The 19,019-nt window shown below is 40.2% G+C and overlaps 2 protein-coding genes and 1 pseudogene across 2 annotated transcripts; 1 reads left to right on the forward strand and 2 right to left on the reverse strand.

Moving 5' to 3' along the window:
- Positions 1-830: 830 nt before the first annotated feature.
- On the reverse strand, positions 831-2,322 carry LOC137953622 (UDP-glycosyltransferase 83A1-like; annotated as a pseudogene).
- A 2,552-nt stretch (positions 2,323-4,874) lies between these two features.
- On the forward strand, positions 4,875-12,473 carry LOC137953332 (uncharacterized). Its single transcript, XM_068800688.1, has 2 exons — positions 4,875-5,767; positions 11,561-12,473. Exons 1-2 carry the CDS (start codon positions 5,019-5,021, stop codon positions 12,204-12,206), a joined length of 1,395 nt encoding a protein of 464 aa, XP_068656789.1. The 5' UTR covers positions 4,875-5,018; the 3' UTR covers positions 12,207-12,473.
- Positions 12,474-15,359: 2,886 nt separating this feature from the next.
- On the reverse strand, positions 15,360-16,478 carry LOC137952966 (protein SOB FIVE-LIKE 5-like). The gene is made up of 4 exons (XM_068800107.1): positions 16,085-16,478; positions 15,877-15,957; positions 15,729-15,803; positions 15,360-15,644 (listed from the first exon to the last, which is right to left on the reverse strand). The coding sequence occupies exons 1-4, from the start codon at positions 16,460-16,462 to the stop codon at positions 15,609-15,611; spliced, it is 570 nt and encodes a 189-aa protein (XP_068656208.1). The 5' UTR covers positions 16,463-16,478; the 3' UTR covers positions 15,360-15,608.
- Positions 16,479-19,019: the final 2,541 nt, after the last annotated feature.

Raw genomic sequence — 19,019 nt, forward strand, 5'->3', positions numbered from 1 at the left:
GACTTTTACCAACTTTTTAAACATAATTTGATAAATGATAAAAATTTTAACTAATTATATTAAAAAAGTTGGGTAAAAATCAAAATATCCCAAAAACCATAGGTGCACGGGGAAAGTAAGATACAAATGTATTTCACTTTCCCTCGTTTTAGGCATAATGGGAGAGAAAGTGAATTTAGAGGGGTTGAACTATCTGAATTCACTTTTTCAACTTCAATTACATCGGGCTCATGCTATCAGGAAGGAAGGCTCTATCGAACGAAGGTTCTAGAGATAAAAAAATCTCTCTCACTCGCAATCGACCTTCGGCAATTTCAATCACCCTCTGTGTGACCTGTCTCTGGCGGTCGACTCACCCTTTGTGTAATACGTTATGTAGTACGATATTTGTATAATTATTTCATATTTAGATATTATAAAATTAAAATTTGATTATAATTTTAATGATATAAAGAATCATTTGTTTAATTATTATATTTAATAAATTTTATTTATTAACTAATATTAATTTAATTTTCTGAAAGTTAGATATATCGAAATATTTTATTTAATAAATAATTTACTTGTACTTTCACTTGATTTTACATTGTGCATACTAATACAAATAATTATTTTATTTTCCCTCTCATTTTCACCCGGGAAAGTAATTTACATTACCTTTCATTTTACATTTCACTTTCAATGTGCACTAACCCCGCCAACCCCGCCCGCCTTCGTCTCCTCAACCGACGGAAGATGGCGACAACATTCAAGAATCATAAAGACGATCATAAGAAGACTGCCAACATTACTGAAGTCATTACCCTTGGGTAATCTCACTAATGACAAGAACGCCCTAAACAAACTTCTCACTTTGATGATTTTAAACTTCGTTTAATTCCTTCCACAAAATCATCCAAATTTTTCAAAGATGCTCCGCCGCTTCCGAAACTTTCTTTAGCCATCTCTTTCATCCTCACTGCTCTAGTTCTTATCCCTTTGTCGCTTAGCAGATCTTCCACCTTTCCCTGGATCTCTTTCCGCGTAACAATCCCATTTTCATCCGCTTTTAACTCGAACCCAATCTTCCAAACATCGCAGATGTATTCCTTATTAAGGAACTGATCTACGAGGCAAGGCCAACACAAGAAGGAAACTCCGTTGCTCAAGCCTTCCAAGGTTGAGTTCCAACCACAGTGAGACATGAAGCAAGCGACGGCCGGGTGGGCGAGCACTTCTTGCTGCGGAGCCCGGCTGACAATCTTCCCTCTATCAGCCAATCTGGCAAGAAAATCTTCTGGGTAGACGACTGTAGATCCATGATCGAGATTGGGTCGAACGACCCACAAGAATGGCGGACCAGTTAGCTCGAGGCCAGTAGCTAATTCTTGAAGTTGTGTTTGACTGAAAACTGCGAGGCTTCCAAAGGCAACGTAGATGACAGAGCGGTCTCGCTGTTGATCAAGCCAGCTAAGACAAGAGAAGTCCTTTGGCCAGAAGTGACCCACGGGCTTCGTCAAACGGTTGTTGGAGAGCAAGGGGCCGATAGGTAAGGCTTGAGGGATTAAATCCAACGCCGGCGCTTCAATTCCCCGGAAAGTGTTGCAGACAATCCAGTCGACGAGGCTCACAGTTTGGTTGGTCAACAGAAAATGTTGAAACATGACCTTCCTCGCTGTTGGGTTACTAAAGCCATTCCATAAAAAAGTGTTTGTGCTCATCTCCGGCATCGTTGGAGACAGTTGGACTGTTTGATTTTGGAGGCGGATTGCTCCTATGAAGAAGATCACTCCACATTCTAGCCATATCAGCAAATAATACAGCCAAAAAAAAAAAGATATGGATGATCTTTAATTACCATTGTCGTCCACGATTCCAGATTCTATGAGCTTTGGAATGTGGAGGCACTGAGCCAAACATCCGAGGGAAGCAGGCGTAAATCCAACTCTAGGAATTCCCCATCTTCTTTGCCACAGAAAATGCAGTGCTCACAGCGAGATCAGCCATGAGACAAGAAATCTCATCTTCTGCACGCTCGTTGATTTTTCTTATGATATTTTCCAAGGGTTCTTCGAAGGCGGCGAGGATGGACTTGAACACTCTTCCGGCATCACTTTGATAGTCGCCAAGCTTCATCCCAAAAGGAACCGTCACCAAACAAATCCCATCAACACTATCATGAGCTTCTTTCTGTAAAGCGGCCACCATCCGCTCATGATCAGACTCAGTGCACACGAACGTGACTCTGAAATCTCGGTCGATCAGCCTGTGGGAGAGCTCCATGAGAGGCAGTATATGGCCTAGAGCTGGGAATGGAACAATGATAGCATGTGGCTTGCCCATCTCCTGATTTCAGATGAAAGTGTGCTCTTTTCCTTGCTTGTGAGGCTCTAAATTTTATGAGACTGATTTCAAACAGAGCTCGCAGCTTGATAAGGTTGAGCTCATCTAATCCATACGTTACAGCTCATAAACGTCTAAAAACATTTATGGCAGCGTCTACGTTTGGTAAGATCGTTCGAAGAATTATGCATGAACATTTATGGCAGCATATACATTTGACAAGATCGTTCCAACAATTAAGCTCGAACACTTATGGCGACAAAATCATTTGAATTATTCCATCTTGCATTCGGGCTTTACAGCTATTCTATTGCATTACTTGTGATTTCCATCAGAAAAAAGGTCTTCGGTCTTTGCATACAAAGGTTATATAATTTTGAAGAGCAAGTTTCAATCTTTAAATTGAAGCTTGGAACCAATAGACATAATGAAACATTCAAAATGCTGAGTGCAGGCTGTGTTTGTGATACAGAAAACCATGTGACACAGTCCTGCTAGCTAAGGCTTACAAAGAGATTCAGTTTTGAGGTTTCAATTCATAAACCATGGTTGGTTGGGTCATGTTTCTGCATGTTTATTTCTCGTGTAGTTATTTATAGAATTCTTTTTGATAATGATGATTATCTGAGATTTTATTAAAAATAGGGAGAACTGAGTAGGAATCGACTTTCAGCCACTCTCCATGCTTTAACCTATTAGATGCTGGCTTTGAGTCCTTGTATGAAATTTACTCTTTTGCAAAGAACCATTAAACAATAATCTCCTGCAAGAGTTCTGGTGCTACTAATGTACAAGAAGCAAGAGACATTGAGAAACAAGGCAAGCCTTTATCATGTTCTGGGAAGATCTGAATGAATTGCATTTCCTGTAATTTCTTCAGTCTGATATTGCCATAATTCCATTATCAAATGTAATAGACTTTTATCCATTGTCAGTCTGAAGTTATGTGCTTTGGCCACCATTATGTATGTGCAGTTGCCCATCCTGCTACAGTATGGATATCATCTGCCAACCAGTCAGAGCAGTCTCCCAACTTCAAGGCCAGGCACCTCACTGGTTGTTAGGAGGGTTCACATACATGGTCTGTCAAGGTTCCGGAATCTAGCAAAGTATGCTCACTCATGGAAGTTGAAAGTTGAATTTTCTAAGACAACTCTTGGAGTTCATGTAAACCGTTTTTATGAGAAACGGTTTTCTCATTACCTGGTCTCAAACTTCTGGCAGTTGCAACTCCCTCGATAACACGAAACCATGAACCTTGATGGGAGGTTGGTTTTCGGTTAAGAATGATTTTCGGTCCCCTGTCTCGTCACTCTCATTCCCCTTCAGTTCAGTGCCATCGCCGTGAGTGCCAAGAGATCGGAAGCACCGAGAAAACAGAGCGAAGGAATTTGAAGCGTATGGAAGGAGGTATGATTTATCTTCCGTTTAATTTATAATGAATTTCATGTTGTATTAGAAATTCATGTTTAAGACTTACAGTTGGTATCAGAGCAGACCTCTGATCCAGTGTTTCGATTCCGAGAGACTCTGTTTGGTCTCTGTTCTATTTTTGTTTTTTAAAATGGAAGGAGGTATGATTTATCTTTCGTTTAATTTATAATGAATTTCATGTTGTATTAGAAATTCATGTTTAAGACTTACAGTTCATCCTCAAAATGTTGAGATATGTTTTCACAGGTAAATTTGAAGAATAGAATTTCAAATCTTTGATGTAATCCTTGATGAGGTGATGGGATTCGAGAAACAATAACTCGTCTAGAATGTTGTGGCTACTTTATCCTAAGGAACACACGCTTTCAATAGTTGTCAGGAGTACATGACTGTCTATGTTGCTCAATTTGTCTAAGAGTGCTCTCTGATAGAAGTTGAAGGCTGAATTTGATCAGTTATGTGCTGAATGTTGTCTACAAAGTGTTGAGCTATGTTTCTGTGAGTAAACTTAATTTGTTGAATTGTTTGTCTGAGGTGTAGTCTGTGATGACCAGAGGAGTTGCAGGAACAATTAGTGGCCTAGTTTCTTGTAGATACACTCTAAATAGTTTTTTTTAGTTTTTTTTTTAATTTTTTTATTTTTGAAACAGATGTATTAATAAAACGAGAAAAATTACAAGATTTGAGGGAGGAAGTCCCTATGATGCGAGGAAGCAGAGAAGGTTGAGACGAGGTTCCCACAGAGAGCGAGAGGCGAGAGAGGAGAAGCAAAAATGGCCGTGAGAGAAGGTCGAGCAAGAGACGCAGAGAGTGTCAAGTGAGCAGAGAAGGTTGAGACCAGGTTCCCACAGAGAGCGAGAGGTGAGAGAGGAGAAGCAAAAATGGCCGTGAGAGAAGGTCGAGCGAGAGACGCAGAGTGTCAAGTGAACAAGTGAAAGTGAATGAACTAAGATTTGAATCGGAATTCACTTTTACTCGTTTTAAACTGGACGAGTGAAAGTAAATAAATTGGTTCATTGACTTTCACTTACATCTACCCCGGGTGTGAAGTCGACTATCAAATTTCTCAATAAAACCCTCCCGAAGACTCAATCTAAAACCCCTTCCCTTCGCCTGAAGGCAAGCCATCATATAAAAATTGAATATACTCAATTTAAGAAACGGCGCGGGGTTTAGGCCTCTTGCAAATAGTCCCTACCTCCCTGGTGAACTGAAGTCCTTCTCTTCTCTCAGTTCCTCCCTCTCCAACTATCTGCGCAGCCATGGCGGAGCTGAAAATCTCAGAAACTCGCGACTTGACTCGGATAGAGCGTATCGGAGCTCACTCCCACATCCGAGGGCTTGGCCTCGACTCCGCCCTCGAGCCCCGTGATGTGTCTGAAGGCATGGTGGGTCAGGCCTCCGCCCGGAAGGCCGCGGGGGTAATTCTCCATATGATTAGGGAGGGAAAAATCGCCGGCCGCGCCGTACTTCTTGCCGGACAGCCTGGCACAGGCAAGACTGCCATTGCCATGGGACTCGCTAAGTCTCTCGGCCAGGAAACTCCCTTTGCGATGCTCGCTGGCAGCGAGCTCTTCTCCCTCGAGATGTCCAAGACCGAAGCCCTGACTCAGGCCTTCCGGAAGGCCATTGGGGTTCGTATCAAGGAGGAGACTGAAGTCATTGAAGGTGAAGTGGTCGAGCTCCAAATTGATAGGCCTGCTGTCGCGGGGGCTGCCTCAAAGACCGGTAAGCTTACCCTTAAGACTACTGAAATGGAGACAGTGTACGACTTAGGGACCAAGATGATTGAATCACTGGGGAAGGAGAAGGTGCAGAGTGGGGATGTGATTGCCATTGACAAGTCCTCTGGAAAGATTACCAAACTTGGCCGCTCCTTCGCCAGGTCGAGGGACTATGATGCCATGGGCCCACAAACGAAGTTCGTGCAGTGCCCTGATGGGGAGTTGCAGAAACGTAAGGAGGTGGTGCACTGTGTTACACTTCATGAGATTGACGTTATCAATAGCCGGTATTCTCGCTTTCCACTTTTATTAGTATTGGTTATTTTTTTGTTTGCCATGGCTATTTGCTGCTGGAGTTGAATTTTTATTACCGGAATTGTATTTTTTGTGTAATAAAGTAAATTATGGAGAGGTAAAATTCCCCTCAACTGCAGAAGTTAGACTGCATTGGAGTTCGAATTTTAGAGAACTGCAAATAAAAAGGGCGACTACTAAATTCTAATAGGCTTTTGTTGGTAAAACGTTGGCATTGTATTTATTTCTTTGCTTTTGGAGAAAGCAGAAAAGGAGTGTACTTACTATGTGATTCAGTTAGGAGCAAAAATGTGCAACTATCCTTGCATTTTTAGGGATGTGTCTTAGACTATGGACTAGAACATAGAATATTTAAGTGAAGAATCTGTGTCAGGATTATACCCTTGTAAGGCAAGTAAACCACTTGAAGTTGGACGGAAACTCTAAAAATGAAGGTAGATTTATAACATTGTTTCAGTTAGAAAACTGCATCCTCCATAGTTCTGCATGTGAAAATGCAGCCAACAAAGACTTGCTTTATATCCCCTCCCCTTTTTCCTTCACAGTGTTCACATATTTCTGAGGTTTCCGTGACTTTATCCAACTTGCTCATGGGGAGGACTTAGACCAGGTCCAACCAGGTAAACTAGAAGAACATACCCCCAAAAAAACTCAAGGCCATCCTCCAAGGGTAGTGGCAACAAAGTTCAGTAAAGAGACAGGTAAAGAGTTATTAATCTCCTGCTGCGTCAGTCACATCGTTTAGGCCCTATGGAAAGAAAGGAATAACAGGGGGTTTAATAGAAAATCTCTTCCCGAAAACATTCTTAGCAATAGAATTGTTCGACAAGTTACTTCCTGGATTCTTATGAGAAAAGAATTTAAAAATCTCAAAGGAGTAAACTTACGAGGAAATTAGCATCTTATTGTGAAAATGTCTCACCACCCTCGTCCTCCGATTATGGAAACTTGGTCTCTACCCCCGGTAGGACATTTTAAACTGAATTTCGATGGAAGCACGTTGGGTTGTCCGGGGTCTGCTGGATATGGGGGGGGGGGGGGGTTATACATGATGATAAAGGAAACCTTCTCTCTTTTTATGGGCTAATAGGTGAATAAGATTTAACAACAACCGAGCTTTCGGGTTTGTTTAATGGCCTAAATATGTTTCATCAACGGATGGTAGGCCCTCTATATGTCGAAAGCGATTCAAAAGTTGTCATTAATTAGTGTAAGAAGACATGTAAACCTTCGTGGCGGCACTGGGATCTTTTTGAGGATATATGTAATTTAATTTCTCAAATACAGTATACTTGAAATTATATTCCTAGATCTGCTAATCACTTAGCGGATAGATAGGCTAAACTAGGGGTTTTTCTCCAACATTTTGTTGTGGAGGAAGGTTCTATATTGTAAGGTATGTATATTTTTACTCAGTAATACATTCACACTTTTTCTCAAAAAAAAAAAAAAAAAAAAAAAAGAGTCATATAAACCAATAAAATCATTCATCAAACATATGGTCAACTAATCTTTAGTGTTACTAACTGAAGTCATTTATGAGATTTAAGTAAAAAAAATGTAGTTAAATCATCCTTTATGGGAAAGCAATTACAATATTACTCTTAATACAAATTGGTAATCAGGTATTCAGGTGAGGAATACCCTTGACCATATCCATTCCATCTCATAAACGGTAGTCTTACCCCCAAGTCCTTAAATGTGTGAAACTCTTTTGCCAAACCCTCTTATTGTCAGATAGATAACGTGATAGAGATGGTGGAGTTATTGAGTTCTTCGATTCCTATGCACTATTAATGAATGGCTTCCATCCACCTCTGCTAAGTTTTGTGATTCATAGGTGTTGGTCATTTCTTCTTTATATTCACTTCAGAGGCCCCATATAGAAGTAGCCTATGCAGTCTTCAACATAATTTGTGAACTTTCTGAAAAGTGTTATGGTCTTGGGGTTAAGTACATATACCTTTCGCTCCTAACAGGTCGGTCTTTTGAGATGTATTGGCTAGGTGTTTAACATTTGGTATCAGAGCTGGCGCTACGTCCCAAGTTCGACTCCCACGCAGGGCATCTGTGTGTGTTAATCCCGGGAGTCCCAATAGTTGTGTGTGATTAATCCCGGCCGCCGTGGTCGTCGGTTCGTGAAGGTGGGTGTACTGTTATGGTCCTGGGGTTAAGTACATATGCCTTCCGCTTCTAACAGGCCGATCTTTTGGGATGTATTGGCTAGGTGCTTAACAAAAAGGCCATACAACACCTAGGGAGATAAAACTTGAGGAGGTTGAGAAAAGGCCTTATACCTTTGGTTCATCATTTTGGAATAGTTCTGGACCACAACTTCAACATAGTATTAGAGCAAGACGTCTATTTTGTTGGACCTAGTTCATGCTGCATTTAGTTTGTACTTGATTTTTCTGTTCACATCTCAGGCCTGCTGTCCATTGGTTTAAGTCTAGACGTGAGGGGGAGTGTTAGTGGGAATACCACATAGGTTAACATCAAGAAAAATCATGCAGTTATTAGTTAGGAAAAGGTCTCTTAACTTCACCTTGTCATTTTTTAATAAACCTGGACCCAACTTTATCATGACATTAGAGCAAGACGTCTATTCTTTTAGATTTAGTTCATACCTATCTTATTTTTACTGCATTTGTTTTGTCCATGTCTTAGGCCTGGACGTTAGAGAGAGTGTCGGTGGGAATAATCCTATATAGGTTAATGTCAAGAAAGATCTCGTTGTTATTAGTTGGAAAAGATCTCTTAATTTCAACGAATCATTTGAAAAGGAGTAGGACCCTTTTTTATAGGATGGGAGAGATTTCATTGGCTAGAGAAGAGTGTTACAAGGTAACTCCCCAACATGATGAGGAGGTAAAAGAGAAAATAAAGAAAAGTACAATTAAAAGGCAAATATAAAGGAAAGGAGAGCATAGATCAAGTCCAAATAACAAGTTCCAAAAGTCAGTCTCCTTATCTAGCAAGTTCATCACCGAGTGCATTGGCCGATCTAGATGTGTGAAGCCAGGTAATAGTGAGATGTTGGGCCATGTCAAAGACTCCAATCTGGACCCAACTTAAACATAAAGCATATGATGATGCCAAATTTCTGAGGATAGCAGCCTTCACAGGAAAGCTAAATGAGCAGTGCTGCAAGATATGGTTTACTGACCTTTCTACCTCACAACAGAATTAGAGTTTATAATAGGATAGCCTCTTTCCCCTAGCTGATCGCAACTTGGAATCTTCTAATCTGATGCTGGTCATCAAAGTGATGTACTTTGGAAGGGCTAAGTAGTTTCCAAGTGATACCAACTTTTGGACAGTCCTTCAGTAGAGTGATTAGGCATGAGTTTGCATGGTAGGATGACACTGAGAAATAGCCAGATGGGGCAGGGCTTGTTGCTGGTGTATTGGACCTCTTCAACCCATAGAACAGCAGTCAAGGGAGGTCATAAGCAATGTTATAAAACCCAACTCAGCGAGGTCACCGGGTCCGGTCCAAATCTGTTGAATGGGGTGTTGACGTCAGCATATTTTAAAATAAAAAATATATCATGGGAATTTCTTCCCCCAATTTGCCACTTACAAGGCCCCCTTCTGCCCTCTCCTTTGACCAACAGGGGAAGGGCCACCACCCTCTCCTCTGCCATGTGGAGGTTGGCAGAGGGGAGGCTGGAGCCCTTCCCCTGCCAGCCAAAGGAGCCTACTGCCCCTCTTCCTCTATTTTCAAAGACCGGCAACGACAGATCCCTCCCCCTCCCCTTTCCCCTTCCGTTCCCCTCCTCGCATCTTGCAGGGGAAAAATTATCCTGCATGCCGCCCGGCCACCAGTTTAACCAGCAAACTGGATTTTCCTCTCTCCCCAGATTTTCCAGACCCATAACCAGGGCTAGGGACCAGTCTTGTTGAAGCCGGTTCAACCAGTTGGTGTGGTCCAGATTTTATAACGGAGGTCATAAGTTCAATTACTTCTACAGCTTCCACGTCATTAAGGGCCTTCTAGAATTTAAAATTCTGATCTTTCACGTGTGAAACTTGTAACTCTTAAGGGCATAAAAACTTTTTAACAAAGACAATCACCTTTTCATAGTTCTATTTTGGATTTCCAGGTTGGGTTATATGTTGTTAAGCATGCACTTTGCTTCCAGGTGGATAGAAGTTTCTGGAATTCATAAATGTCTAAAACTGTGTTCAGAACTATATTGGAGCTTCAACTTATTATCTGTAACTCACATATGGTATGCAAGTACTTCTACTTATTCCAATTTATCGGATATGAGAAGTTTCTAAACTCGTATGAATTTAAGAGTTCCCAAAGGTTGGCATCTCCAATCAGTACTTTCTAGTTGCTGAATTTAAATCCACTTCACGTTTTCTGTCCTGGAACGCTTTTGTGCCTTGCCTGATGATCCTGTCACTAACATACTCATTGACTGAACAAGGTTTTGGAATTTCCTCTGTTCCCTTCAAAGGTTTAGCTTTTTTTTCAAAGAACAGCCCCCTGTAATGTAAATGTTCTGTTAAAGGGTATGCTTTGTGTATAAGGTACTCAATTTCTTGTACAGGACCTCTGTCTGAACCTTTCACTTTCGTTTTTTTGAAGGTTACCATTTACTTATTTTATCAGTCTTGTTTGTTTATTCTTTCTACAAATTCCTCTTCTTTGCTTTATTGGGGACCAGTAAAAGGTCAGGCTAAATTAGTGATCTATATGGGACACTCATATATCTCTAAAAGTTTGGTTAAACACTTCCTTGGTACCTTTCTCTTTATCTTCCTTTGTGGACAATTTTTTTAGTGCATCGAGCAGTTTTGGTTATTAGAGAGAATTCCAGCATAAGAAGCCGACAGTTGAGCTTATAGGAGACATTTATGGAAATATCTTTGATCGACACAACAAGCAAAAACAATTAGTAATTCTGCTAGCATAATCATATGCATGTTTTTTGCAAAGTTACAAAACCTCACAGTTCATCTCCTAGAAATTGCATTAGGTTATCTTCTTGTTGGTCTAGATTTGTGTAGCTCACTGGGTATGTAACCTCTTTATGCCCGATGTGTTTAATTTTTCAAGTTGTCAAATTTGAATTATGCTCATCATTCACAAATATATATATATATATAGAAATGTCAAAGTACTCAAACTGAGCAACATGTCACCAATCACCTATTGGGATTTGGTGGCCTTGACTGCGTACTGTGTGAGATACCTTTTTGTACAGTGTTAAAGGTTGTTATACATGAACGTGAAGTATAAGCAACAGATGTAGGCTATGTATATTGCTAGCTTCATATTTGTTGCAGTTTTATTCATAGCTTCATTTACGTTGAAAACTTAATACAAATGCTATACCAATTCAATACGCGAGGTGTGAAGTACTCTCTAATCATTGAAGGTCCATTCTCCAAAAAAATAAAAAAGAGAAAAAAGATTAGAAGTCTTTCAGGAAACTGCATCTCTAATCATTGAAGGTCCATTCTCAAGAAAAATAAAAAAGGGAAAAAAGATTTGAAGTCTTTCAGGAAACTGCATCTCTAAACATTGAAGGTCCATTCTCAAGAAAAATAAAAAAGGGTAAAAAGATTAGAAGTCTTTCAAGACACTGCAGAACTGCTCTGTTTGATTAGTCTAATAGGAAGCATAATGTTGGCGGCTATTTTAGCCTGTCATTCCTGATGTTGGTGAACCAGCTTTCTGTATATGATTGGAACTCTTTCTGTCTCCTTCCAGTATGTATATCTGGTTTTAATGCATTTAAACATTTCAGAACACAGGGTTTCCTCGCTCTTTTCACTGGAGACACGGGTGAAATCCGCGCTGAAGTAAGGGAGCAAATTGAGACCAAGGTGGCAGAATGGAGAGAGGAAGGGAAGGCTGAGATAATTCCTGGTGTTCTATTCATTGACGAGGTCCACATGCTTGACATCGAATGCTTTTCTTTCCTAAATCGTGCATTGGAGAATGAAATGGCTCCTATCTTGGTTGTTGCCACAAATCGAGGAATCACAACCATCCGAGGCACAAATTACAAATCCCCACATGGAATCCCTATAGATCTCCTTGATCGATTACTCATTATCTCAACACAACCCTATACAGAAGATGAGATTCGTCAGATACTTAATATTAGATGCCAAGAGGAAGATGTGGAAATGTCAGAAGATGCAAAGGTTCTACTTACAAAGATTGGTGTAGAGACTTCGTTGAGGTATGCAATTCATTTGATCACCGCAGCTGCTTTGGCTTGCCAAAAGAGGAAGGGAAAAGTTGTGGAGATGGAAGATATCACACGGGTGTACCATCTTTTCCTTGATGTTAAGAGATCAACCCAGTACTTGATGGAGTATCAGAGTCAGTATATGTTTAATGAGGTTCCCAGAGAGGGAGACGAAGACGATGTGATGCGTTCATGATTTTTATCTTTGAAGTTAGGCATCTAACTGTAGGGCAATTATGTAGATCAGTGTTGCTTGGTCCTAATTCCCACAGGACCCAAATGACTTGATGCTTCAATTATGAGATGGATTTTGATTAGATATCTGTTTGTTCATGGAAACTTGTTCTTAGTCAAGTCAGGCCTCGTGATCTCCATTGTTTTGGAAATCTCTCTCAGAAGTGAAGGAAAGTTACTTGTGTGTAATGTTACAAATGTTGCTTATTTTATGATTATATGATTGCTCGATTAAGTAATTAAATAAATATAATTGGAGTACCCTTGGGGTTATGATAAATAAATGCAATTGATTTATCCGTCGAGTCCTATTTGTCCATAATAATTTATCTAAGTGAGTGTGCAATAGTAAATTTGAATTGATAGGTACGGGTAACATCGAGTCAAGCCAAGTTCGAACTTGTATATGTTCAAACTTGGCTTGATTTGAATACTTCGAACTTAAGCTCAATTTCGAGATCAACTTCGAGCCTAAAGTTGGAATCGAGCTCGAGTTCGAGTTAGATTCAAGCTTACATTTAAAACTTTACAAATAAAAAAATTACAAAAAAAATTATTATGATGACCTTGGTAACATTGAACCGCAAAGTATCACAAAAAAGGTCTAAGACTTAGCAATGGAGTATACTAATGTATAATAACTAACTTAATAGACTAGAAATAAAGAGCAAATACCTCCATTAAATAGTCTTTATTCCATGGGTAAACAACAACATTAGATGTTGAGGGATCAAAATCGATCGTCTTTGACGTTTGAGGTAAATAAAATCAACTATCAACCAATTAAAGAGGGAATTGACAACAACAATTAGAATAAAAAAATCTACTTGAGCCTGAGCCAAGGTCAAGTAAAAACTGAATTGAGCCTGACTTTTTTCGACCTGAGTTCAAATGGTTAACGAACCGGTTTGGCTTGGTGCCATCCCTGTTGATAGGGTTTGATAAGTCAACAATTTATGTTCAACTAATTAATCCATGAATTATATTCCTTTTTATCAAATTATTATTATTATTTTTAAAAAATGCTGGACTAGGACCTCACTCCAATGGGCTCGCATATAATTTGCATCTGCTTGAGTGTCTATGCCAGGAGAGTTCTGGCAAGATCTAGGTGAAGGCTTGATCGTGCGAGGGCATGTGCCTGTGTGGGACTTCAATGCACATGCTACCAATAGATTATTGCTATTGATAACCAAAACCACATTACCTAGTTCGAAAAGGAGAGCAAAAAAAAAAAAAAAAACAAAGGGAGAAGAGAGAGAAGATAATGGCCAAATGGCCCATTTCTAGATATGGGGGCAGACTATGATGTCATTCCAAGTGGGAACAAACCAAGTCAAGAAATTGCATTGGAAAATGGAAATTGGAATTTTCAAATAAAGAATGGGAAAAGAAGGACAGTCCCTGCTTTTATCTCTGGTTGTGGGAATTGAAGGATTGGGGTGGTTGGAAGCAGGAGCTGTTGATTCCATACCTTTGAGATTCTTGGCCAACATGATGGACAGCAGCAAGGCAGCTCTTCTGTACAGTTGGGCATTTCTTTGAAGGATTCTTTTGCCATGAATGCTCTTGAATTTACTGGCAGATGTAGGACTGGGTGTCTCTATTTCTTTATTTAAACGTGGGTAAGATGGTGTAAAGGCTTTACATAATTGAGGCAGAAAGAGAGAGGAGAGGAAGGAGTTATTTATACATTTTTTTAAAAGAAAAACAAAGTTTAATGTCCCAAATTCCCAAATACTTCTTCTTTCTTCTTACATGGTAAGACCCAATTCAGCAGACAAGGAATTGACTGGAAATGAATAAAAACATGGGGAGGACATCAAATCCAATGAGGGTCTTAAAGGGAGACAGTCTTGGAGGGAGCAAAAGAGCAAATAAAATATAAGGAGGGGGATTTCTAATGAGGTCTGAGATGGTAAAGAGTATTAAATTGGCATGTTGTCTTGGGTCAGGAAGATCTGAGGCAGGATCTCAGGTTTAAAAGACCCATCAGATATTTTGCGTTAACTTTGGTATTTCCTCCTCTGAACTTGTTCTGACTAACCCACATCACCCTTTTTCTCTTCTTCCTCTTCCTCAGGGATTAAACTAATGCTCACCTAATCTTACTTTTTCTAACAGTCCAATCTTGTAGCAGATGGAGCTCTGTCCAGATCCTTCAAGACATGGGTCTTCCCCTTTCTGCAACCCACGTCCATTCCAAAGATATGATGCTCCACTTTCTCCTTTTTCTATTAGATAAAGAGAGCTTATGAGAAGCACAAGACAGCATTTGGGCCCTTCCTGTTTCTCCACCAGGATGCCGTGGACTGCAAAGACATTTAACCAGACAATTCTTCTTTTGGTCCTGAAATAGCTTCATCCATTTTCCAGGATCTAACAAGCCACTAACCCAGAGATTACCAGCCTCATGGAAAGAGCCCAGAAGTAATCACCAATTTCTCTCTTGTTTCAAAGAGATTCTCAAGTAGCACGAGCGCAACCCTGGTGTCTAGCTTGAAAAGATCTATCATCACGTTTCTGGGTGCTTCTGAAACCTGGAAACTTTTCCTAAAAAATGACAGGTTACATCAGCAAGTGGTTTTCAGCAGATTTTGTCATGTGAAATATGAAAAGATTTACTAGCTTTACCAGACTCCATTTTTTATCCTGCTGGCAGGAGCCAGATTTGGAAACATCCCACCTCATCTGTCCACTCCAGTGCCTGGTGTGAGATCACCTTAAGAGGACTTGATGCCTTTGTGCTGATGACCACTCTCCCCAAATCAATGAAGAAGATACTTCTGACTTTTAGACAACCTGTTATTGACAAGGACACCTCAATAAAATCCAAGGTTCTTTATTATCTCATGCCAAATATCATGGACTAGTTACCTTTCCATTCAATTATTAAAGCAGTTTTGTTTTCTCTCAGCCAGCAAGAGTTGACAAAAGGATGTTTTACACCCACACAAACACACGGGCATTTTACTGAGGGAGTTCAGGATATCTGTTCTTTATCATTAAGTGGTGGAATAGCTTACAATATGCCAATATGGTACTGAGTTTGTACCTTAAGGTTTATGTTGTTGTTAATTATTCGCTGGAGAAACTGATTGAAAAAGATGAGAAGAGCATTGAGCATTGAGCATTGTAATTCGAAGACAACTGGAAAGCTTGATTTGTTACAGAAAATTCACAGCAGAGGGAATGAAGTAAAAACTCATTATTTTCTCTTTTGATCAGTTGGTTCTTTCCAACTGCCTTGACAAACAGAGAGAACAGCCCAAGATCCCTTGGAGATCAAGAGTTCTTTACAAAACTTCCATTTGCTTCATTTCTTTCCGAGCACGAAAACGAGCTGTGGGAAGTGAAACAGCAGTCACCATATCTTGTTCCGTTTCTCTTCCTTGCGTATCTGTAACAAAAAGAAGACAGACAAGAAAACGAGATTAGAACTGGGCACTGGATTAATCATGTTGCAGGTAACACGCTCCTCAACCTGTTTAGAGGATGTTGTTTTGCCAGGAAGAGTTGTTTGGAAGAAACTGTATTGATCCTTCAGAGAAGATTTTCCCTGCAAGAACGTTCTCTAATCAGAAGGAAAATATGAAGAATATTAAAAGGTGCTATTGGGATAGGTGAAAAACCTCGAAATGTGTTGCAGAGAAACCTATGGAGAAGTCCAAAACGTCCTCCATTGATGCCTTGCTGCCTAGACTGTAATCACCCTGTAAAATCCAACAGAATTCGGATTAGCAAAATATGTGACTCATTAAGAAAACGAGAAGGAAAAAAAGCTCAAAATGCATCCAACTGCAGTTATGCTTTCACGTTTCAATCATCCTTTTACTTAACCTTGGGGAAGGTTAAGACGTGGGAGCTAGCTGTGTCATCCATTAAAGACGAATGTCTCTCTTGTTCTTGTCTTTGAATCCTTCTTCTTTTGTCATTCTTCTTAGCCAATGCAGCTGGAGTTTCTGAACAAAAACAACCATTTTCATCTAAGTAATCGTCATCGTCATGAAACAATGGAGGTCCGGAAGAAGCATCGGAAACCATCGACAAATCCTCCTCTTCCTCTTCTTCTTTACCAGTACCTCCATTCTTGCAAGGAAAAGCACACTCTCCCACTGAAAGAAGAGTGCGTTTTTCAAGAGACTGATCCAAATACATGGTCCAACCAGATTCACAGCCACTACTGTACTTCAAGGCCTCCTCTTCCATTCTCTTCATTTCCCACGAAGAGGACTACAAATGAGTCTCCCCCTCCCCCCCTCCCTATTAAAACGAGACGACTTGGTAATGGCTGGGTCTTTCTCTCTCCTCCTCTTCTCCAGCTTATAGAAAGAGAAGAATCGAATCGCACCCAAATCTCAGACTTGTTTTGTCCTTACTCTCATCCCTCACCACCTTATTTTCCTCACGCAAATGTATCAAAACTGCCAGTTGGTTTATGGGTAAGGAGGGGGAAAAGCCCCTTCTCTCTTCTCTGTCCTCTTTCTCTCACTACATATATTTGTTTGTTTCCTTCTCTCTACCAATGTGTAAGTGTTACCGGGGGCAGGGAATGGAGCCACAACGGCCTCACATGCAATACAGCAAGGCACTGTGTACTCTCTAAACAAAAGGGAGGACACGTCCATTATTTCATATCCCGTGAACGGAAAGTTGGGAGAAAGGGGGTGTTTTCCTCTTTTTTTCTCAGTAGGGTGTGCCCTTTCTCTCTTTTGTCCCCAAATGCCACCTTACATTAATGGCGCTGCTGCCTGCTCCTCCTCTGCCCAACTCGGACGGCTCTTCTCTCTGGGACCCCCCATAACCAACAAAACAAATGAAGGAGATGAGAAATGGTAAGCAGTTGTTGGTGTCTAGTCATGGGTAGATTCATGCTTTATTGGTGGGGATCAATTCCTCTTAAAAACAGTTATCTCCTCTTTTGTTGTTTCTTCCTTCTCCCTCCCATTTCTATAACCAGTTCTTATTCCATTTACTGGATGGTTTGTATTTTTAAACCTCTAAGCTATGAAAAGACTGGAGAGGCCGACATTTTATTATAGATTTTTTCTCTTTCTTTATCTTTCTTCATTTGAAAACACAGAGCAGATAGTATTACCCAAGCTGTGGGACAAGCACACGTGTGCATTCATAGTGTGCAGTTCCTTTCTTTATCCAGGAGTAGCTCGAGATGATTGAGTTTTGAAGAAAATTTAAAAAGAGTGGTCCTTGCAAAGATGGGCAAGAGCAGGAGTCTTGTGGTTGACTATGGAATTAATGTTTCCACATGCCCTCACATTTAACCCTCTCCCCCTCTCTGCTTTTCAACGGGAGAATAAAGAGATTCTTCTCTCCATCTCTTCTGATCTATCTTACATAACACATATAGATATGTTAATGCATTATCAGTGGCTTGGGTTTATCTCAATGTGTGGTGTTTGTTCAAAGTTTACCTGTGGCTTTGGCCTTTGTTGATTTACCATCTCGAATAATTCCAGGTTTACAAGAACTACGATATGGGTCCATGAGTTCATCCGCTGTGGTGGAGTTTCAGGATATGGTTCCAAGTGTTGGTTTTGGATCTTTGCAATTGGGCAATCATGGATGAGAAGATGGTGACTGAAACTGGTACATTTTCACGGTTTGGGTGTCAAACATCAAATCAGTTCTTTACAAAATTTTCTTGTCTCAAACAGTGTTTCCATCGAGAGGCAACTGTGTAGATCTTCTGATACAAAAAGCCTAGCTTGTATTTGAATTAGTCCAATTCTCTCTGCCGCATTATGGGTTTTTTGAACACCACTTATCATAAAGCAATCATGTTTAAATACTCTCTCTCTCTCTCTCTCGCATCACAAGATTTGATGGGCATTGCACTTTACTGTTTTTTTGGGTAGCTTGAATTAGCACCTTAATGGAGCCTCTGAAGGATTTTCCTCTTTAAAAGATGGCTCTACTTGCTTTTAGATAGTCCTTTCTGAACAGACCACATGACTAGTTTCATCATATTTGGACCTTTTTCATCTGTCTTTTCTGGAAAAGTACCCTCAGGCCTCAATCTTAACTAAAATCTTTTTCTCCTCAAAAGCATTGTGCAACTGTTTATTTCTTTACTAGTAAGATTTTAATAAGTGGTAAACTTTGAAAAGGGTAGCTTACATGTGAATGATCAATGCTTCACAGTCAATTTGTAAAATCCTATTGATTAGATTGCAAGAGTTGTCCGATTCTTGAGATTTTGGACATGGGCTTATCCACATTGGAACCCTTCAAGTGGTGGGTCTATTGATGTACAAATGCCACGTGTAGGGTAAGCACAAGACCATCCCCTATCCTTCTTTGGATGCTAAAGACCGCTAAAGGGAAAAGGAGCCCAAATTCCTTGAATGTATTCTCTGAATGAATGAATGGGTGAGTGTCCCATCCCCTTCCCATCCTACCTAAGGAAATTGTACAGATAACCCATTTCATCCACTAATTTCTCCAGAGAAATCACTTCATGTTGATTTTGACACCTATGGAACCTTTTGAATTCCCATTAAAGCCTATTGCTGGCCCAAATTTGAGTAGGCAACATGGGGAGCTCAACTGTCTCATATTAAAGTCTGGCTAACTTCCGAATAGCAATGAGGTCATGACAGGTTTACTCTAGGAAATGTCTCTGTGCAGACAGTTCTACTCCCAAGCGCATCTTTCTACTTCATTCCAGATTTTCCTTTTTATGTTATCCTTAGTTTCTTCGTTATTTTACTGTCATCCATTTTTCTCTCTCCTGCTGGTGGTTTCTTTTAGGCTT

The sequence above is a fragment of the Aristolochia californica genome, unplaced genomic scaffold (genome assembly GCF_029961685.1).
Source record: "Aristolochia californica isolate CCGP_79_NKW_82.1479 unplaced genomic scaffold, dmAriCali1.0.hap1 SCAF_16, whole genome shotgun sequence".
Taxonomy (NCBI): domain Eukaryota; kingdom Viridiplantae; phylum Streptophyta; class Magnoliopsida; order Piperales; family Aristolochiaceae; genus Aristolochia; species Aristolochia californica.